At 46.1% G+C, this 23,606-nt stretch overlaps 1 protein-coding gene across 3 annotated transcripts in view; it reads right to left on the reverse strand.

Annotated features, from left to right (window-relative positions):
* Positions 1-3,564: 3,564 nt before the first annotated feature.
* Positions 3,565-23,606, reverse strand: part of LOC119167494 (uncharacterized) — a 50,252-nt gene continuing 30,210 nt past the window's right edge. For all 3 annotated transcript variants that reach the window (XM_037418979.2, XM_075866167.1, XM_037418980.2), the window contains exons 2-5: positions 10,934-11,131; positions 9,230-9,361; positions 6,200-6,452; positions 3,565-5,773 (exon numbers count right to left, since the gene is read on the reverse strand). In XM_037418979.2, the coding sequence (XP_037274876.2) occupies positions 5,019-5,773; positions 6,200-6,452; positions 9,230-9,361; positions 10,934-11,128 (1,335 nt within the window). In that variant the 5' untranslated portion in view covers positions 11,129-11,131 and the 3' untranslated portion in view covers positions 3,565-5,018. The remainder of the gene's footprint in view (positions 5,774-6,199; positions 6,453-9,229; positions 9,362-10,933; positions 11,132-23,606) is intronic.

Genomic DNA, 23,606 nt, shown 5'->3' on the forward strand with positions numbered 1-23,606 from the left:
TTTGTCGAAATTTGAACAGACCTCGGATGATTATCTGTACAATTGTAGCGTTTGATCTTGATCCATTCTGTATTTGTGTATTTGCCAATAATGTTCTTTTTGCTATAGTGTTTTGTTATGTTACCCTCTATGTAAGGACTCCAGCATGAGAGTTGGCAGTATTGCTAAATAAATAAATAAATATGCTAACATTTAGAAGCAGGAAGATCACGATGAAACAAAAGGTAAATTGAAATGAAAAAAGAACACAAAAAGAAAAACGCCAGGCTTGCTTGGAACGCGCAACGTATTTACAGCGTAAGCTAGAAGAGCGACCGTTCAGAGCCTCATCGTTACACTGTTTGTGATGCTACAAGCACACTACTGGGTATACTCACTACGCCATAAATATTAATGAATATTCTGTAGTAGGCCAGCATTCACTACGCTATCCTTCGTCATTCAATGGAGAAGAGTGGTATCCGCTACAGACTTTTTAGGTATTTTGTGCAATTTTTTTTCTGCAGTGGCTGACGACGATGAAGAAATATGCCTGAAGTTGGTATGCGCCATATAGGTGAAAGGTAATTAAGAACTAGTTTTTAGTGAGTTAGAATATTAGACGACCCACTCGTTCCGCAATATTCATTGTGTGACGCCTGGCTGTTCCTTTGATGTTCTAAAACGCTTTATTACTCATATCAACGTGATTCCTTTCCCGACATCAAGCCTGCCTAAGGCCGGTTTAGAAACGAGTTCCAAGCGCTGGCCTGGCTCAGTGGTCAATAAAGATAGAAACAAAAAAAAACAGGCCTCGATCATTAGTAGAATACTGGGCTGGTACGCAGTGGACACGGGTTTGAATAACATTGTGTCATTATTGTTTTTCATTTTTCTGAGTTTTTTTTAGTTCAATACTGGGTACAAGCGGCGTGGCGCATGCAGTGCCGCGTGTTACCCGTGTTCTGATCTCGTAACAGCTAAGTTGCAGCGATGCACCAACATATGGTCACTGGTGTCAAATGGTCAATTATGCATGATTATGTCGGTCTTAGGAGCGACTTGTCCGTGATGCAAAACGTTTTTTTTTTAATTTTATTTCTATATAGACCATTTTCTTGATCGTACTGTTCTTCCTAATTCATAGTGCTCTTCTTCACAAAATAAACATGTTTTGCATCGCTGACAAGTCGCAGTTAGGACAAATATATGCGTATGTAATTGATATTTGGCACCACTGACCATATGTTAGTGCATAACTGCCACTTAGCTCCCAAGCAGCACATCTTTTTTTTTTCTCTTTCAAATGATCCCTCGTTTCATCGTAATCTTCCTACATCTAAATGTTAGCATGTATCGGTAGTGGTGTGTTGCACAAATGAATACCACTTTCCGGTGCTGCGTAAGCATATATATACTATACGCAGGCTGCCATCGGACGGTGGCACGTGGCCTAATGCTGTCTTGTGGGTCCCACGTTTGTCGTTAACTAGGGGTAATACTAGCTTGTAAGTAATTTGGATATGCTAGGAAAAAGCTTATTACGTTGTCCACATGATCCCCCCCCCCTCCCACGTCCGTGCAGCTTGTACTTACTGCTAGGAGGCATGTTTACGGCTATAAACACGTTCAACCCCGAGAGCGGTAACACGACAATTCGAAAATACTTCTCTCACTGAAAACAAAAATTAATTTGATAAAGCTTCTTGAGTGAATAGGTAATGAAAGTTGCTACTAAATCTGCTATTGCGCGTATTTTTAGTGGGACCGCATCACGGTTGAATTTACGACCGAAGGTGTGCCAAAATGAACATTTTGCGACTTTGTCACCAAATGCAAAATTTATTTCGCACTGTATACGCTTAAAACTATGTTTGGTTTTTAGTAAAACATGTTATCGCATTTTTCCTATAAAAAATGCCCAATAAAGACCAAAATCTTTGTACTTGTGGTGACATTAAAAAATCCAAGAAACCGTAAAAGCTTGAAAAAGTTTTTTTTTTTTAGTAAAACGTCAACCGTTGTTCTAAAGGTGAAAAATTGTTTTACCTAATATAAAAAGACGAATTTTTGGCAATGGGTTTATGAGCTATGGTTTCGAGCATTCCGAAAAAAATCAAATGAGGCTTGCGGTAGTGGAAAATTTTTGTGCAAGAGATTTTTTGGGAAAACACTTTTGGACTTAGGGTGGTAGTTATGATATTTAATTAAGTAAATCAGAAAAACTCAAGCGCCAAGGTTGGGGCAGTTGACGTGGAATGACCCAGTTACAATCTAACTACAGGAGCTTTACAGTTGCGCTCTTCTTATATGCAATATTAACTACTCGGGCTTTGTCATCTGCCCGAATCCACGGGAAAATCATATATCCCCAACTAGCGCGCAGGAACGTCGAGCGTCATATCAGACTTCACTCGCAAACTTTTGCGGCCCTTCTGCAAGTCAACTGCGACATTCATCGGGATAATAGCGAATGTAGGGTGACCTAGAATACTCTCTTTTACTGCACTCTACGAAAACAGACCATTGGGCAATAGTTAGCAGTCGATGAACACTAATAGAGTGTAGCATAGAAACCACGAACCAAAAAATCAGCGCCCACAAGGTGCCGGCTGGCACATTAGGCGCATGCTGATGACGTTGATGGTCATAATATATAGCGTGCAGATATGCTGCCCTGTAGGTGCATTTAGAAAGACAAAACAACTACAGTCAGCATATGTTCCTCTCCGAACTGGTGATGTCACTTTGTAAGGCACGCAGCTGGTCATCGTTGTTATATCTCTATGTTATATCTCATAAGAATATATTTGCTTGGGGGTTCGCAGTGGTGGTGTAGCGGCTATACGGTGCTCGGTTGCTGACCTGAAAGTCACGTGTTCGTTTCCGGCCGTGGTGATAACGTTTTGGGGGATGCGAAGGGTAGAATCCCGTGTAATATTAGTGCACGTTTAAAAACACCAGATGGCCCAAGTTCCCGGGGACCTCAACTACGACGTTCATGCCTCACAATCGTATACAGGTTTTGGCACGCAAAACGCCGCGTATAAAATGAAAGAAACGAACCTTAACGTTTTTGTCTTGGGCAATGGAAAATGCCAAATGCAGTGCGCGCGTGTAAAACGAATGGTTTTGTACACACCTTGTTTTAGGACACGCACGCAACCAATTCATCATGGAACTTGCTTTTTGATACTAATTGATTAATTTCTGGGGTATAACGTCCCAAAACCACTATATGATTACGATAGACGCCGTAGTGGAGGGCTCCGGAAATTTATACCAGCTGTAGTTTTTTAACGTGCAGCCAGCTCTGATCACGCCGGCCTACAGCATTTACACCTCCATCGAAAAGGCAGCCACCGCAGCCTGGATTTGATCCCGCAACCTGTGAATCAGCAGCCAAGTACTTCAGCCACTAGAACACCGCGGCGGGGCTGTGATACTAATGTCGGTGAGACATTGATAAAATTATGCACTGGCCAAATGCCCGGCAAACTGCGCGAATGAATGAATAAATGCGAGTAATAAAATAGACCGTTTGAAGTCTCCCCTCTCACTGAATAAGTTCAGGCAAGTTCACAATTTTAGAGTGGCGCACCCGGGCACCTTCTTTTATTGTGACATCACACATCGATCTCGCGAATCGAAAAACAAGCATCAACAACAATCAACAACAAAAAGAAAGAATGCATCGTTATAAATATTATATATGGAACGCACACATGAAACTCCCACACTCATGGCTCAGGCAAAAGATGAACAGGAATGAGCATGGACAAGATTACAGTTCTTGTAAAAAAACGCTCGCAAATAAATAATTCATGGGCACTCATTGATTGACAGGAAAGGACTCAGCACCGTGGATGTGCTCGGATGAAAAGCATGCATGCACGCAGTTTAAATTACATAAGAGGTTTCAAGTATGTACATTTCACTTTGCTCAAAAGTGGTGAAGATGTCAAGCATCACTATGCGCGCCCGCGCGGCGAGAGCTTGACTTGGCACAGAAATCGGAAGCCAGCTCAAGTAGCTAGTGGGCAGGCTTTCTTTACATCTCTCTCCCCGTCAATTATCATTTTAAAATAAGGTCTTGCGTCTTTTCTTTTTCTGCACTGAACCTGTTCAGTTGCTAAGCAGGTGTATTATGCCTCAGAATAAAAAATAACCTACTATAACTTGTTGGTCTAGTGTTAAGTCACGATTAATTAATAACGTTTATTTCACTATAACTTGTTGGTCTAGTGTTAATTCCCGTTTAATTATTAACATTTAATTCACAATTATGCTTGATGTAAAACTTTTTATGACTCGTATAGCAGATAGACGCGTTAATAATTTTAAGCTTCTGTAAGAATAGATTCAATTAGTGCGTAGTACGTGCGTTATCTTCAATTCGTAGAGCAATTCTTGATTAGTAAGTACTGCCTTCAATATGGTGGTGTCATTTAAACTTCATGAAAGACGTTCCGGCAGTAAAGATGTGCTTGTCTAAAGAAAAAAACAACTAAATCATATGCTTTTCTCGCGCTCAGTATTATTGGCCAGCGTTTCTTGAGCGTGCGCGTACGAATGCCCTGTATTTTTTAGACTCAAGAGGCTGGCCACCACATCTTTCAAGTAGTAGATATTACCAATCAATAATCATTCGTCACCGGGTTTCAAATATTGCATCAAGCGTACAAATAAATATAGCCAACAAGCATTCACACCCGAATAAAAAACCACGCGTTCGTAATCATACAGCTCAAACTTCCCTCTGCAGATGTGGTGTGCATGAAGAGACAAAAAACGGGACACAAAAAGCGCAAGTCACCGGGACGCAACTCGAAGACACCGGGTATCCACGCACACGACCATGGGCGAAGTTCGTGAAGAATAAAAAAAATGATGGCTTTGCAGAGTTTGAAGCAGAGGCGGTAGCAACGGGAAGGGTGGGGTCACGTTTTGGGAAAGACATCGTCAACAAGGGATAAAAACGGGAGAACAAAGGATAATCTAAAATTCAAACTTATGTTGCTGTCTCTACCGGGAGACACTTAATGGCAAGTGCAGTGTGTGGGCGGGCAATAACCCCTGTGGCAATTTTCCCAGCACCACTTGTCGAGTCCTGGGATTCGCCTATACATGCCGACGCCCTTACAGCCTCCGAAAACTTCTTTGCCGCTGCCGGGCTTGTAAGCGGGACCACCCTTTGCGAAAGGTGGCTTGTTCTTGGTGTTTTTCGGAGCTGGAGTCCACTTGTCCTTAGGAGAGTACCTCTTGGGAATCATGGTGCGCGGGTACTCTGTTGTGGTACTCGTGGGCAACTCCTTTTCCTCGGGGTAGTTCCGAGTCGGTGTGCCATCGTGGCCTCCATGGTGACCATGGCCGTTGTGTTCGGATTCTCCTTCGACCTCTGGCTTGCCGCCGGGGTAGACTGGCCTGGGCTCGGCGGGCACGGCGGCGGCGGGAACCTGCTTCGTGTGGCCTTCGACCTCGTGGAAGGGCCTGCGGGTCGGATAGGTCTTCCAGGGGTAGCCGCGCTGGGGTGGCTGCTTCTTGGGCGTCACGGGTACCTTGGGACCTCCCTTGACCCACCAGGGCACCTGGGGCGTCACGGGCTTTATGGTGGGTGAGACACGAGGAGGTGTGTCGGCGGGAATCTCGCCTGCGCCGACGTCGAATCCACCCTGGCCGCCTTCTCCACCGGCGACGCCATCCTCGATGGCGATGTCGGCACAGCCTCTAAAGGTCTCCTGAGGACCGCAGCCCACGGCACTGGATCCATTGGCACATTTGCCCCAGTTGTTGCCTGCGCAAAGGAACGAAGATAGGTCGTTATTAAGTGCTTTAAAATGTTATATACTACTCAGTGTTGCCCGAAACCTCCCCACCAGATAATGAGCAAGGTGCCACTGATTGAATTTGTGAGGCGGAAAACTTCAAAGGGCTAAGCCTTATGGATAACCTTAAACCCCAAGCAGCCTCTATCGTGTGTCAGTGGATAATGTTGATATGAGAAGATAATTGCGTTGGTATGAAAAGCTGTTAACGGCATTTTTCAACGATTACGCGCTCCTTTATCAAAAATCGCTATCAAATAGGCTTTCTTCATTAGTAAGCTTCAATGGGAATGGAAAAGGATGTGCGTATTGGCCGCACCAGTGTTAAGACCACCAGAGTCCAGAGTTTGAAGCGCCAAGAACCCAGTGGGTCAGGGGGTTACTAACGTCCGTACCTGCGGTGTAAGACCACTGGAAGACGCACTGGGAGCAGGTCATGTCGTCGGGCAACTTGAGACGGAGGTTGAAGTCACGCTTGCGGGCGTCCACCATGTAGCGCGTGCTTCCGCTGGGATCGTCGGCCATGGTCAGCGGGTGCTTAGCCATGCACTCGTCGGTGGCGGCAACCTTGGGGTTGTTCACTGGGCACAGGCGGAACTCGAAAAACCCTCGGTGGTTGGCAGTGAGCTGCACTGACGCCTTCATCACCTGTGAACACGAGAGAGAGTGAGAGAGAGAGAGAGAGAGAGTGAAAGGTTAGCCAGCTGTGAACAAGCTTGATGTTCGCTGCAGTGCGCAGCACAAAGGGAAAAAGTAGCCTTCAGTCACTATATAGTTTTCTTTCCGAGACTGCTACCAAAGCTTCGAGACTTATGCCTTACGGAACCATGATCTGAAGACAACGTAGCGGTATTGAAGAGGAAGGAGTCTAGCTCGTAACGTGACCCTATATTGCTCCCAAGAGCAGCTACACACACCCCCTTCTACTATATTATTCGACTGTTTCAAAAATAACCAACAATGATCAGACACACCGCATGCAATATCCATTATTAAGGAGCCCTCGAAATTATCAGAAGTCCCGCGATCCCTTACATATTCGCTCAAGACCACCCGAAGGCCATCTTGTTCTTCTTCCCAATCGATGCATTTATTCTTACCCATCTGCCTTTCATAAGCGTTCTGTGCTTCACTTGATTTTGCAATGCCTTTGTTATTGGCCAACGTTGTTGACCAAGTGACGAAGTCGCGTGATGACGTCACTGTGAAGTCATGTGACGCTATATTGACGAAGTGACGATGTCACAAACTATGGCGTTCTGCGAGATCGTGACAAAATCTTACTTGATATTGATTTTTTGCATCATTTTTATAATTATTTTTGCACTGCTGTCCAGCAGTGGCACTACCACGCCCACTAGATAATTTTTATAGAGCGGTTGTGGTTGTACAAACGCGGAAGTTTATTGCATACTAGCAACAGATGTTCCAATAAGTATAACTGCACCGTGAAACAAAATGAATTCAGTGGGACGTACAAAAAAGGGATCATGGGCACCATGTAATAACTTACAGCACTGCAATATTATCACGGATCACTGAAGGGAAACACGCGAAAAAACTCTCACAAAATTACAGTTCTAGCATTAGCGGACCTCTTAATACGGCCTATCAGAAAGTTTATCCGTCTGTGCACCGCAGCTGCAACAGTATTTGGTGACCTGTCGCTGCAAATAACGACGTAAGAAAAAATATATTTTACACGGCACGGTTTACAACACTTCCGCTTCCCCAGTTGCTATGGCTCTTCATTCGCGGAGGATGTATATTTACAGCAAAGATTTTGGTTTAGGAACAATAACAAGATGCCTGCCCTGTCCTTTTCCAATCATCGGCATTGCCAAAGTGTAGCAGAGCAGGAACTTCAGATGCATCTAGTCTTTAAATAAGGCGAAAGCCTTACGTCGTCCCGTGGCGTCGGCGTGAGTGCGAGCCGTGCAAAAAAATCATTATCACGTAAGATTTGTCACGACCTCACAGTACCTCAATAAGGTACTCTACGGTGTTCAAAAGATGAAGTATATATAGTACAACGTGATATTGCTCCATATTGTTCATCTTTTGTTCCAAACACATTATCATCAGCTCTCAAAGTGCATGGGTCGCACTTCTTCGGTGCTGTGGCGGACCGCTTGGCCATCCTTGGGCTCTTGCTGCGACCCGGACTTGTGCTCCCGGAACACAGAATAGTCTTAAAAGGTGTGCTTCATTGTCTCTCTTTTGCCGCTTTTCGAGGATTCTGGTTTGTGTTGTGTGGATTGATGTGGTGTGACCGGATTTAAGAAGGTTTAAGTTTTGACACGGCTCACCTCCTGAGCTTTGGGAAGAACTTTGTGGTGCTAAGGTAACGTTTGTGTAGCTAGCTTAAAATATTGGCCAATCTCATGGTATGGCTGATGGTAGCTCTGTGTGTTTCAACTTGAGTCGTCGCTCACGGCTCGGTCGATAGATCCTTTAGCCAAACAAGTGAGCCTTTTCGTTACGTAGGTTGCCAGAGTGAACCGGTACCGTCCCTCGGTTTTCGAAGCAGTTTTGAGGGATTTTAACAACTGTTCCTCTCGGGTAAATATTATTGACAGACTTGGAGTTATTGATAATAGATTTATTCTTCAAAATGCTATGGTTGTTTCCTCGGCAAACTCGGAGGGCTTGATCGCGATTTTAACCTAATGCTGATTCTGCGCTTTTTGTGGAGATAGCTATCTAGAAGACATTGATATTGGTAGAGATATGCCACCGCATCAACATACGTCTTCACTCTAGCTATTATCTTACATTCGTTGTTAGTAGAAATGCAATAAAAAGATAGTCACCGAATTTTGCGATTTTGCCCGCTACAACTTGGCTACCTCTCTGATGCCACTTTTGCTATATTTGAGGGTCCAAATAAGTCAGGGCTTCTTCTAGACACTCTGTATTTGGTACATTACATTGCCTTGAATAACTTGCAATGGGAAGGATACCTAAGTCGTGGACGCGTGCCCCAGGTAAGATTCTAGGTTGGTTAGTCTCGGACTTGTTAATCGTCTATGGAAGGGTAGTAGAACGAAGACAGGGTCTTTCAGAGCAACTACTAACCCATGGTACTAATCGTTGGGGCTGCGAGGCAGCAGATGTCGTAATCAGAGGGCTGAGAACTGCTTACCATTCGGGAACCTCTAATTGTAGCCGACTTAGTCAGGACCTAGTGTAGTATCACATTTCTTTCACAGCGTACTTATTAATGCAAGAGGGCCACACAAAGCCCACTTATGCATGTACATCACTTATAATACCCATGCTCAATGATAGTCCACTTACGTGTGATGTTTCTCGCGAGAGGGTGCTCGCGGCATTTTGTGCTCGTTCTCATTAATCAATGTGTGTGCGTTGTGTAAGCGTCATATCGACTGCCGATATGTATAGTGCGTTCGAATTGGACTTACATCTCCCCTCTTGTAGCGGCGCACGATGATACCCTTGGCGTACTTGCCGCCGGCTTCGTTGTTACGTGGCGTTCGTTGGTGCCACGGATCGCCACAGACGCCGCATTTGCCGCCGTTCTGTTGCCAGTGGACCTGGGATAAGCAAGAAGGAACATAGCACTCAGTCAGCCGTGCGTCTCGTCTTGTTCTTGTTGCCCTTCACTTGTCGCTAATACCCACTGTGGGGGATCGGCCAATAATTAAGTGGTCTTATAAAGTATTATTCTATTTTAGAGTAAAGGAGCTTACAAATTGAAAACGTAACAAACTTTAGAATGATATTTTGATGATCACTGGTGGTCTCGTCATCATCAACATCGTCAACGTCGGCGTCAGGCTATTTTACAGAACAGAATTTCGATCGCTTGCAGCAGGTAGCCATCTTAAGTATGGAGCTGCTCATCACATGGAGTGGACGACCAGGATGATGCCCAACCTCCTTTTCTCGCATGCGAGCTATGTTGGCCACGATTGTTGATTCGTCATCATGCCCTGCAGTCCCAGCGCTAGCAGCCCCAACTGTTTTTCTTATTTGGGGTCAAGATATGTACGCTTTCTTTAAACGCAGTTGCCAGAGCAGAAACATTCTGGTCTGTATCAACCACAGTACAAATGTCTCTCTTGATGCGTTTCAACCCACCCGACCCTGCGCAAGTAAGGCTCGCGCAAGCGTCTGTAAGTACGGCACAAAATGACCCCATATAATCGGCGTGGCGCTTGCCTTGAACAGAGGCAGTGATTCTTTCGTTGCAAACTGTGCTGACTGACAGGGTGTGATAAAGATAAAAGGAGTAACGCGTTATTAGGATTAAGCTAACGATAAAATATGGTTGGCATGCCTTGAAAAAGCGGCGCCGTACAGCTTTAGCTGGCTGTCCTGGGCCAAGTCTAAGTAAGCCACTCGAGTTGAGTGAGACCCAGAACTGTGGGGTATTCGCCCACTATTTGTACTTATGCTAAGGCTAAGGTGTCAGAAATACTGCCAGTAAAAACGCACTGCAGATATACGTTCAGTGCCTTCCCGCTGCATAAGATAGTTCTTAGACAAAAGTTCGCCCCCACCGTTATATCAAGGAGATGGGATAACGTAATTGGTAGACTCAGATGTCTTTTCGTTTAGGCCGGTCTATTAGGTATGCATTAAGCCTCGTCTGGCTGTTTACACAACTCGAATAATGTGATAAATCGCACTGAACGGCAACTGTGTTGTAATCAGGGAATGTTTGGTGGTTTCTCGCTTCCATATCTATCTTACAAAGCGGGCTGCCTTTGTCACATTGTTGTTGACAGAACTGCACTTTTTTTTTTGTAGGGTGGCTGTGTTTGTGTGAACCATCGAATGTATATGTTCTTTCCACGTCATCTCATATCTAAATTCATGTAAATGAAGTCTGTTTTGTCATTATCGTTGTTGTATGTCTAAGAAGAAAATATCCTGTTGAAATGTTATTGACGTCTGTGACAATAATTTTTTTCTAAACAGAATGTTCTTATGGATGTAATCTAGGCTTTTTAAGTTATCATCGATAGCTATACTGAGACACAACTCGGTCGTGTAAGCTCTACTAACAAAACTGTGCGTACCGGAATCACTTTCGGGATCGCTCTGCCGGGAAAATGGCAGTAAATGATCATTTTTTTGGGGGGGGGGGGGGAGGCACTTACCGCGTAGCCACCGCAGAAGAGTTCGTTGTCGTTGTAATTCCGTGGCGTCTTGAAGCCCATCCTCCACATGGACGACCTCGATGGGGGTTCCATAAGTCTACCATGGCCGTGAGCCGGCGTTGCATGCCAGGACAAACACGCCAGGACTGCCAAGACCAGTCCCGGTAGGGTCCACCTCCACGAAGACGTAGTCATATTCTGCACATGCGAAACAGAGAAAAATATTTAACCATAACGATATGCCACTTGTTCTTTAGTATGACTATGCACGTGGTCAGTAATTTGCAAAGGTAGCATGTATGACCAAGAGATACGCCATCGAGCATATGACTCATTCTAAAGAAGGCAGCCGCTTCCAATTACCTTAAGCACCTTGCTCACTGTTAATGAATATGAATTGCCACAGGGTAATAGTGACTGCAAAGAAAACCTTTTATTGCATGAGAAAAGAGCAGAAAACACTTTAGACCCGTATAATGAGCACTGATGAAGGTTCATAAACACTGGCTCTGAGTAAACATAACAAGAGTCATGTAATAGTGATCTACTCAAGGCAGCACGATGAGTGAATTCCGGGCGAAATACTAACAGACAGCTATTAGAACAGACTGTGCAGCAGGCGGCGCAGACAGAGAGTGCCTCCGACAAAAACCGATCAGGCGTTATGAAAGTCAGCCATCGCACGCCAAAACAAACACTACGCGCACGCACATGCAAACATGCACGTGCACGCCTGTTCACTTTTTTAGTGATTGCGGCGGCGAGTTAAAGAAATGTGATCTTTCACTCTCCCCCCTCAGGCACTCTATTCGTCACAATTAGGCTCATCTCAGCCTCCGTTCGCACAGTTCGCGGGGAAAGCGCATGCTCCGAAGAAGAGGCGAAGAAGAGGAAGAAAACGGCACTTAGACGCTCATTGCTCTTGTCTCGAACAGCGGCGATTACAGTCCGACCCGTTCGCGGCGTGCGTTCACGCGACACTGCCCTTGCTTGAGGCTCTCTGCACGTCGCTGTAGTCGATATGTATGTAAGCGTACACTGTACGTACACTCGGTAATCAATGGCGGAGCCCGTGTGCAAAAAAAAAAAATCTAGCAATTACACTTCACCGCCAATGACGAGCATCGTCTGAGTCCCCCCCCCCCCCCCACCCTCCTTTTTTTTTTTTTGGCAGGAGTACGTTACATATAGCCCAAAGCTGGGCGTGACGCCGGGAGCGTAATCGCTACCGCAGTTAACATGGCGGGCGGCACATAAGCCTAACGAGTCCTAGCACTGGTGGAACACGAGCGCCACTTTCTTCCGCCTTCGAGAGGAGCAGCGAACGCTATAGCGTGCGGTGAACTTGATCTTGAACGGAAATCTCATGCCGAGTTGACCACGCGCGCGGAGCGGGTAGTTAGTGAGCGCCTCCTATTACGCGTAGGAGAAAATCACCAGTGCACGGGTGGTGGCGGGTACATTAGAAAGGCCCTGTGGTGACTTGTGTTTGTCTTTCGCCGTCTGTTTTGGAAGGCCTCGCCCAGGGCGCCCAATGCGGTGTGGGATTACTTTCACCCGCATGTTTAATCCATGCGCGATGAAACGAAGAGATGGACAAAAAAAATGAGAAAGAGCGGGAGGGGGGGTGCGCATTCATATCTTTGCAATGACCGTCGAACTATTCCAATGCGTGCTAGTGTGATACGCAAGCCTCACCTTCTTGCTCGAGTCAGTGGTTGTGCATTGGTGCGTCGGATATTGTGTCGTGACTGTTCCGCAGACCATCAAAGGCGCTTTCACCTGCGTTTAGTCGAATGACTCGATGGGTGCACCGTTGCAACTTGCCACCGACTCCTTACGCGTGTGTTTCTCGTGTCTCCGCGTGCAATGGCCTGATCTGACGAATGATTTCACTGCCACAACTGGCATGACTTCTGCGACCTGATCGTGATTCATTCTCTCCGCAAAGCGTTATATCTAGTGGCGGCCCACGCCGCCGTTCGAGGTGATTTCAAGTTGACCGTGCAACGATTACTACTCGCGCTGATGAATACTTCTTTTTTTGCGTAGGTGTGAACCTTTGCCGACTCCATTACTCGGCTGGTTACGCGATCGCTGAACCCAAGAACTCGTGCATTGCGAAGTTCACCTTACAAGGCGGTCGTTTCGAATTTCCTGTTCTCCTGCGCTCATCTCCCCGCATTTCATCAGTTAGGAGCGTGGTCAACCAAAATCATATAACAAGCCTCCCAAATAATTGATCGAGTTGTATACTATTTTTCTTCCTCACATTTCCAATGCTTACAGTTGTAGTATATGCTTTACTCCACAGTTGCGCCACATTCGACTAGTTAATTTATTGCATTATGTAATCGGAGGTGCCGCTGCAGCATTGTGCTGTACAAAAATCTTCTCCGTGTTTAAGTAGTCATGCATGTATTGGTACATATTGCATGAGTAATAAATAACAGTAATTATAAGATTGCTAATACTCTGATTTATGTATCATCGCTATACGCATCTCAATTACAGTTTTCTTTTTCCAAACTTCAGTAAAGCCACTGTAATATCATCGGCAACGTTTTTCTTTTGTCCACCATTGTGTACCCCTTCTGTCTAAATTTACGCTCCACGTGCACATATACATCTCTTGCTTCTGCTGGGGAATCTGATTTCTCATTGTTCACCTGTTTACTTCCGCTTTCAGTCTGCTTGGTTCGCTACTGTATATAATTTCATTTTTTTCTTTCATTCTCATTCACAGTCGCTGCTATTCCGGGGCCCGCCACTTTGTGCATACCGTCCTCTTAAACCTATATTTATGCAACCTTCCGTTCGTACTTTACCTCGCCACTTTCTTTTTTTTTTCACGAGTGTTATCCAACACCGGTCATCTCTGCCCGTTTGTCGTAACCGCACGAACGTACAGACAAAACTGCTGCCAGCGAATGCGTAGCTATGTGCCTGCATTGCCAGCGTGTTCCACTGGCAAAGAAAAAAGAGAGAAAAAAAAAGGGCAGTGAACCAGAAAACAAAGTTGTGACATCTATGAGACACTCATACACACAAAAAGGAAAAACTAAAGATGTAACACACACGTGGCATTGAGAAACTGTGGGAAGTGACCATTTCCTTGTGTCCACAATGCACCCATTCATGTGGTTTTTTTCTTGTGTTTGTGCGGTTGTATCTTTTTTCTTGTTTTATCCGCATGCGAGTTCGTTTCTCCGCACATTGGTAAAAAGCCCAGATGAATACGCATTCTCCTTCTGTTTTTCTGTGTTTTCTGTAACAGCGTCCCGCTGCAGTGTCTTCCGTTGTCCCATTGTCCGTACATATACCTCCTCTCCCAACACCATCTATACATGACGTCTGCTCTCCTGTCGTCTGGTTCACGTGTCTTCAAAAAGACGCTGAGGCACCGTATGCATGTTGCTGTCAGCGCTGCGCGTGTAGATGTTTCCGGCAGCGGGCTGCCACGTATAAAGTGTCACGTGACTGTGTAGCGGGCCCGTGAGAACGCAGAATGTGGTTATACTGAGGCCCACGGCGAAGCGTTCAATATATATATATATATATTGTCATCTCCTGGTCATTCCTGACACCTTAAGATCGAGCGTACTACGCGCCATCCATGACACTCCCGAGGGAGGCCATGTTGGCTACAGAGCCACCTTACGCAAGGCACAAGAACGTTTTTGGTGGCCGAAAATGGATAAAAGCGTGCGTTCATACGTTGCCAGTTGCGAGATTTGTCAGCAACACAAACGACGTCCTGGAGCTCGACATGGACTTCTTACGCCGATCAAGCCTCCAGAGACAATTTTCCACACGTTGGGCATAGATCACATCGGGCCTCTTCCAATGACGACAGCGGGCAATCGTTACATTATACTCGCTGTGGACTACTTGTCCAAGTTCGTAGAGGTCGCGGCCGTGCCTTCGCTTGCTGCTAGCCATGTCATCCGATTCCTGAAAGATCGCTTCGAATGGCGACACGGTCTTCCTAACAAGTTGATCTCAGACCGGTCGACCACCTTTCGCAGTCGCGAGCTCCGCACTTACCTACAACAAGCTGGAGTGGACCATCACTTCGCGTCGGCATACCATCCACAGGCGAACGGACTGACCGAAAGGTCGAACCAGACTATCCAGGCTAGACTCGCACCGTACTGTAAGAATCACAAACGAGGTGAGGCCGACTGGGATGATCATCTCCAAGCAGCTGCGTACGCAGTGAACACGGCGGCACACAGCTCCACAGGAATTTGCCCCTACGAGATTGTCTATGGTCAGCTCCCGCAACTGAATGCTACGTTCGGTTTGGACACTCCCGTTAAAGTAGGGCGTTCCGCTGCACGCCAGACACTTTGTCGCGATATCCGTGTGGAGGCGCGTAGGAGGATTGTGCATGCTCAACAGGCACAAAAGCGATACTACGACCGACGCCACCGTCCCGCGCCGAAATACAGTGTAGGTGATGAGGTGTGGCTACAGCGAGGTGCGCCATCGTCTTCAAACAAACTGCACCCAAAGTACGACGGCCCTTACATTATTTCTGAGCGCTTGGGAGATAACACTTGGCGAGTACGATCCACAGCTTCTGATACGCGCAGAGACAAGAGAAAACGGAATAACTTTGCGGTGCATGTGTCGCGGATGAAGAACTGCATACGGCGGCAAACGTGACATTGGTTTGTGTTTTTCTTACAGGAGTAGACCAGCTGCAGCGTGGCCGAGTGTAATGATGACAAAGCGGCGATCGTGCTCGGCGCATACCTGGAAGAGAAGGAGGACGACGAAGAGGAGGCAGATAAAGAACAGCCGGCCTGCAGCAAAGGCGTTGTCTCTTTGTCTCATTTCTCCTCGTTACAATATATATATATATATATATATATATATATATATATATATATATATATATATATATATATATATGTGTCGAAAATTTCAATATGATGGTCTAAGAAAATACGTATATAATTTGGGCCTGTTTGTACTATTCTGGTTGTGACTAGTCTGCGTGTAACTGGGCTGCATGCAATTGGTCTGCATGAGGCCGTTCTGCAGTCAGGAGCTTGCATTTGCTGCTTAGTGGTATGGTAGTCTATAATCCCACTATGACGAATCAATTTCACTTGAATCGGCTTCGGCAATAGATAACGTAGAGTGAGCTATTCGGTGTCTTCGCTTCAGGCACGCTTATTAGATATACTGCCGACACCCTCACATGAAACTACGTTAGCTTGCTACCAGTGTGCACGCTATCTTGGTTACCATTATACGATGCGGCAAAGCTGGCTGGTCCCTCCTCAATGCGTACGAAGATCCCCTACGCATGGGGGCCGGAACGGGGATCAGATACTATGTCCGTTGCGAGAGCAACGGAGATTAATGAGAATGCATCAGTAACGTATGACACTGCCCATGCAGTTTTTGTTGTTCTGCCTTTTACTTTTCGTTTTCTTCTTTCACCCCTTTGTATAATTTGACGTTACCAATTAACGTTTTGTTGAAGTTAGATTCGAATTTTGTTTATTTCAGACAAGCCGTACACACTGCAGTTTCCTAGCAGATTGACGTAAAGGCAAAAAAAGCCTGACAAAGCACCAAACCCCTGTGTACACACATACATACGCGGTTATATATATAGCAGAAAAAAATTGAAATGCATCAAACATTATTATAATTTTTTCTGACATCAACTTATTTGAAAAACAAATATGTACATAATTGGGATTAGCACATAAATGTCAATGAGATAGTATTTATGCAAAACGATGGCGGCCAACATAAAAAAGTGAATTAAAACACAGGTATGAGCCATATATGCAAGTAACACAAAATAAGAAGATGAACCAAAAAAGGTATGAAAGTCTGTTTAAGTTTTTACGAGGAATGTCTGCATCTTGTTTTTGAATACACAAATGGAGGAACTTTGTTCAATTAGTGTCATCACAGTAGGGTGTTCATGAAGGAAGTGTAGAATTCGGTAAGTTGGTTTACTTAGCTAAGCGCTTGTATCTCGGCGTTCCTGTGTAAAAGTTGTGCGCTTCCTACCAAGATGCTCTCGCCGATGCTTCATTTTTTTCTTGTTCTTTTTTTGTCTTCTTTCATCATCAGTACAGTGTCCTGTGGTCTTCTTTGCTTTGCGTTCCCGCCTTTCGCAGCATCACTCTACCAGCTTTTCCTCCACCTCGGTGAATCAGTGGCTATACGCTGCTCGACGGCCGACCCAAAGGTCACGGGTTCGATACCGGCGGTCGAATTTAGATGGAGGCAAAATGCTAGATGTCCGTGTACTGTGTGATGCGAATGCGCGTTAAAGCACAACAGATGGTCAAACTTTTTGAAGCCCTTGACTACGCCATCTCTTATGATAGTATCGTGGCTATGGGACGTAAAACCCCAAATATTATCATTACTATTATCTGCCAGCTTTTGGCCCTTCTAAGCTTCTGTTATCACACATTTCCAAATTTACTGAAGTGTGCCCCGAATGGGCTAGCGAAGAGCCCACACCCTGGATAATAGATGACACCTGTAAACTCCTTGCTGCTACGTCGCATCGTTATCACAAGTGTTTCTGCTCCCATGGACCCTTCTCCACCCCTTTACATACTTATTACGATTACGCGGTCTGCTTAGGCATCGAGATAACGAAGCGGAGAACAATGGCTGCTTCCAATAAAGGTGCGTACTCTGTAGAGGACGGATGTTACGCAACGCTTATCGTGTTTGCCAGCCCTTGTCTCTGGCGCTTCGTATGTGCACGTACATTATGTCATCCTACCTCAGCACGAGTTATGTCATCATCATCATCAGCAGCAGCAGCAGCATCATCATCATCAGCCTGACCCTGACTACGTCCACTGCAGAACAAAGGCCTCTCCCATGTTCTGCCAGTTAACTCAGTCCTGTGCTTGCTGCTGCCAATTTATACCCGCAAACTTCTTAATCGCATGCCCACCTAACCTTTTGTGTCCCTCTAACCCGCTTGCTTTCTCTGAGAATCCAGTTAGTTACCCTTAATGACCAGCGGTTATCCTGTCTACGCGCAACATGCCCGACCCATCTCCATTTTTTCTTCTTGATTTCAACTATGATATCCTTAACCCCCGTTTGTTCCCTAGTACACTCTGCTCTCTTCTTATCTCTTGAGGTTACACCTGTGGTGTACACGTATCCCGAAGGAGTACGGCCACCAGCGTGGGTCCGGTCTTAGCGAGCCGCAGGGCACGCGTTAACCGTCGCCGTGGCGGGAAACACGATACTGCTCAAGTCGCAACACTTTATTGTGGCAACACCAAACGCAGTACAGCCCGTTGCAAATAGGCGCGGCGGGAAAGCAAGTAGGCTTATCCACGCCACGGGCACAAAGTACTACACAGGGGTGCCACGAGCACGTCTCCGCGGTAAAGCCGATCCACGGAGACACCGGAGCAAAGGCCCGGTTGCTCGAGCGAGGGCAAAGGCGCTCGCGTTGGCTTCGAAGGGAGACGGGTCGGCGTAGCTAGGCCACGCACTAGGACACCGTACTGCCCTTCGGCCGTGAGTACGCAGCGGGGCAACAAAAGGTGAGCGTTCGCATCGGGCGCGAGGCGCCGTCAGCGAAGTCCGACGAGCCCCGAGTGACGGGACTCGACGGACGGAAAAATTGCGTGGCTCACCGTTTGAAGTCCCGGACTGTACTCTCCGCTCCCGACGCAGCGCGCGAAAACCTCTCGGGGGTCCCCCGCGCGCGGCGCCACAGCCAACATCCGCTACCGGGTGAGGGAGTTAAACGTCACTCCGCCCTTCCCAGCGCGGCTGACGGCGAAGGAGGGCAGACATGTCGGGACATGAGAATGGCAGAAAAGGCGGGAAAGCCCGCGCAAAGGCAGCGGGCCAGCCTCAATTCCCACACACCTTACATTTTTTTTCATTGCTCGCTGCGTCGTCCTCAATTTAAGCTGAACCCTCTTTGTAAGTCTCCAGGTTTCTGCTCCGTAGCTAAGTACCGGTAAGATACGGCTGTTATATACCTTCCTCTTGTGGGATAGTGGCAATCTGCCTCCAGTCATAATTTGAGAGTGCTTGCCAAATGTGCTCCACCAAATTCTTATTCCTTTAGTTACTTCAATCTCGTAGTTCGGCTCCACGGTTATTACCTGCCCTAAGTAGACAGTCTTTTACAACTTAAAGTGCATTATTACCTATCTCAAAGCGCTGCTCTCTTCCGGGGTTGCTGTACATTACTTTCGTTTTCTGCAGACTGATTTCTAGACCCACCTTTGTGCTCTCCTTGTCTAACTCCGTAATCATGAGTTGCAATTCGTCCCCTGAGTTACTCAGCAATGCAATGTCATCGGCGGAGCGCAGGTTACTACGGTACTCTTCATTGACTCTTATCTCTAACTGTTCCTATTCCAGGCTTCTGAAAACCTCCTGTAAGCACGTGGGAAATAGCATTACGGAAATTGTGTCCCCCTGCCTTACACCCTTCTTGATTGGTATTCTGTTGCTTTCTTCATAAGCACTATGGTAGCAGTTGACCCGCTGAATATTTCTTCCAGGATGTTTATATACACTTCATCGACGCCCTGATTCCGCAGTGTCTGCATGACTGCTGATATTTCTACTGAATCAAGCGCCTTCTCGTAATCTATGAAGGCTATGTATAGTGGTTGGTTATATTCTGAGCATTTCTCAATTACCTGATTGATAGTATGAATGTGGTCGATTGTTGAGTTGCCTGTTCGAAATCCTGCTTGTTCCTTTGGTTGATTGAGAGAGAGAGAGATAAAGATGCAAGGAAAGACAGGGAGGTTAACCAGACGCACATCCGGTTTGCTACCCTGCACTGGGGAAGGGATAAAGGGGAGAAAAGAAGCTGCAGAGAGATGAGAAGGTACACACAACCACGAGCACACTCGGGGAGCACACACAGTCTACAGGCGGTCGCTAAGGTTCGCGGACTTAAGGTAAAGTAGCAGTGCTTTAGTTGCTTTCTGCGCAACTGAGGCAGATGCCCAAGGTCCTAATATCTTCTGCACACAAAATGGTCCGGGGTCAAGTCGATTCAAAACCATCCGGAGCTGGCATCGCTGTGTGTCGTAGCAAGCGCAGCTGCACAGGACGTGTTCGATGGTCTCTTCAGCTCCGCAGTAGTCGCATGTAGGAGTGTCTGCCATACCAATGCGAAAGGAGTACACCTTTGTGAATGCAACACCCAACCAAAGGCGGCATAACAGTGTCGCATCGGAGCGGGAAAGTTGTGATGGTAGCTTTAGCTTGAGCGAAGGATGCAGTTCATAAAATTAACACCTTTGGAAGCTGGTAGACGACCAGAACGTGCGTGTGAGATCTCGAGCCAGCAGGTAAAGTTGTCTTGCTGCATCACACAAGTTTTGCCCACAAGTTTTGCTTATGTCCATTTGTGAGTGCGTTCATGTCGTTAGGCTTCTGGCTATGTCCGGTGATGTTGAGGAAAACCCGGGCCCACCAAAAGAAGATACGGGGAAGCAATACAACGAGTTAATCTCGTTGATTAAGGGGCTGCACTCTAAGATAGACGCAAAACACGAAGAACTTATGGAATCCATTAACGAAGTTAGAGAAGCGCAAGTGTCTCTTGAACAAAAAGTGACAGAATTAGACAACCGATTATGCGCAGTTGAGGAATGTGTCCGGGTCTCAGACAGCGAGCCGAATCGTCAACGGGTACCGGAGGTACTTTCGGTTAACAAGCGCCTTGACGAACTTGAAGATCGTTCTCGCCGAGAAAACTTGATTTTTTATGGAATAGAAGATTGCGATTCGGAAACGTGGGCGCAATCAGAAGAAAAAATTTGCCAAGTCCTCAATGAAACTCTGAAGCTAAACTTGGGAAGTAGCGACGACCGCATATCCCGCGCGCACAGGCTAGGCAGATTCGTAGTTGGCAAATCTCGACCAGTGATCGTAAAATTTGCTTCTTTTAAGTTCCGAGAAAGCATACTGCAGTCTAGAAGTAGTTTTCGCGAGTCTCATGTGTCAATCAGCGAGGATTTCTGCCGCGCAACAAGAAGCGTGCGCAAGAAGCTTTTTGAAGTCGGCAGGGCGAGTGGCGAGAAGTATACCGTCAAGTACAATAAGCTTTACATCAACAAAAAGTGCTTTGTGTACTCTCCGGTGACCGACAGCGTTTGTGAGCTGCATACAAATGCGCAGAACTCATCAGAAGCTTCGTCCTCCGCTACGCATGCCGACGAAGATACGCTCTTATCTTAACAAAATTCACCCCTCGGCTACTTATCGTAACTACTCAGTTTTATATTCTAACGTACGAAGTTTTCTTAACAAACGGGATGCATTATCTTCAATTTTTGATGACTGCGCCACCGATGTTGTAGTGTTAACGGAAACCTGGCTTACCCCTAACATTGCAAGTGTAGAGCTGTTCGATTGTGAAAATAATTATACCATTTACAGATGTGATAGAGAAGAATCGCCAGGAGGTGGTGTACTTATAGCCGTAGCTGATTATATAGTTTCTAGCCATATAGAAATAGCATCACCTTTAGAATTTGTCTGTGTTTCCCTCCATGTCAACTATCAAAATGTCATATTTTGTGGCTGTTACCGCCCTCCGAGTGCGACGCCAGTGTTTTGCGAGCAACTGCATGATGCTTTGAATGATATTGTCAAAAGGCACCCGCATACACCTGTTTTTATTCTAGGCGATTTTAACTACCCGAAAATAAACTGGTCACTTCCTTCCTGTTCATTAAGCTCACTTTCAGCCGACAGTTTACATTTCGTGGAACTGTGCGAAGACTTTAACCTTACCCAACTCGTAACGCAACCAACAAGAATGGGCCCCAATTCATCAAATGTTCTTGATCTGATTCTCACCACTGTACCTGACCTTGTCCATTCTATTTCATATATCCCAGGCATAAGTGACCATTGTTTCGTGCACTTCAATCTAACAGGTTCTTTAAGGCGTCGGTCAAACAATTGGAAAACAATAAGAGACTACTCACGCGGCGATTATGACTCAATCAACAGTGAACTCGAATCGAATTTTGAGAGCTTTGCTAATGGCTTCTTTGATCGCAGCGTTCAACAAAACTGGAACTTGTTCAAAATGAAAGTTGAATCTTTAATCACGCGATACATTCCCACATACGTTATCAAGGGTCGCCAACGCCCCCCTTGGTTCTCAACTGACTTAAAAAAATTGCGGAATAAAAAGAAACGGTTGTTCCGTCAGGCAAAGCAGACTAATTCGTTAGCCCGTTGGCACGTGTACAAATCTGTCCTTTCCGAATACAGAGCAGCTATCAAGGAAGCCAAGCGCGTTTTTCTTAATACCCTTCCCTCAATTCTTGTAACCAACCCTTCTAAGTTTTGGAAAACTGTTAAACCTAGGAAAAAGAAAAACATTTCGCTTACGAACTCAGACGGGCAGCCAGTTCGCTGTGAAGAGTGTTGCATTGCATTAAATGATTTTTTTTGTTACTTCTTTTTCAACTTGTTCTGCTTCTGCGTTGCCGCAAATGCCTAGTCGTGATTTTTTACCCATGTATCCTGTTACCGTTGATGCCGTTGGAGTGCAAAATTTCATTCACAAGCTTAAGTTATCTTCTTCTTGTGGCGTAGATGAAATCAACTCAAAGTTTCTAAAAAACACTGCATTGTATTCATCAATTTACTTGTCCTTAATCTTTTCTCAATCTATTCAGACCTCCACTTTGCCGCTTGACTGGAAAATGGGGAAGGTGGTCCCTCTGCACAAATCTGGTAACACACAGTCTCCTCTCAATTACAGACCAATTTCCCTAACCAGTGTTCCTTGTAAAATGTTAGAACATATAATTTACTCCAACCTTGTCTCATTCCTAGAATCAAATTCTTTTTTAGATGCGGAGCATCTTATACTCGCGCCTTGTAGTGCGCCGTCCGCACCGCTTCTCGAACATTCGACAGCTGACGCGCGCGCATGCGCCGTCGCGCCGTCGCCCACTCTTCCACCATCTGTGCATCCCTTCCTCCTCTACACACCACGCGCGCTTCACTCCTCCACCATCTGTGCACCCTTCCTCCTCTACACACCGCGTTCGACATCTACAATTCTCCTGATTCTCCAGTGGACGCGCATGTGGCGTCGCGCTTCGAGAACATTCAACAGCTGACAGTGCATGCGCCGTCGTGCTGTTATATACTCAAGGTCGGCGCTCGCTCGCTCAGTTGCCGCTCGTCGGTTGGTTTGTACGGCGCGTCGACGTCCAAGGTCGCGGTGGAATGAATTCCAACGAATCCACAAACACAATGATCGACGTCCCTTCGACCAGCGCCGCCCTTTCGCATACGTGTGTACGTGTTCACTCATTTAACACCCCCTCCTACAACCACGTTAACCAATTTAGCCATCGACCCAAGTAAGTCGCACTTTAACACCCCTTTAACCAATTATATGCTCCGCATCCTCCTCAGTGTTCCCCCGAGGGAAGCTGCGGGCAATTTTTTTACTCCCTACCAGCACGGATTCCGAAAAAGTTACTCATGTAAAACCCAACTTCTTTATTTTACTAATGACATAGCATCGGCTTTAGATCGCGGCTCACTTGTGCATTGCATTTTTCTTGACTTTCAGAAAGCTTTCGATAAAGTACCTCACCAATTACTCCTCCTGAAAATTAGTGCCTTAAACATTGACCCGAACATT

The sequence above is a fragment of the Rhipicephalus microplus genome, chromosome 6 (genome assembly GCF_043290135.1).
Source record: "Rhipicephalus microplus isolate Deutch F79 chromosome 6, USDA_Rmic, whole genome shotgun sequence".
Taxonomy (NCBI): Eukaryota; Metazoa; Arthropoda; class Arachnida; order Ixodida; family Ixodidae; genus Rhipicephalus; species Rhipicephalus microplus.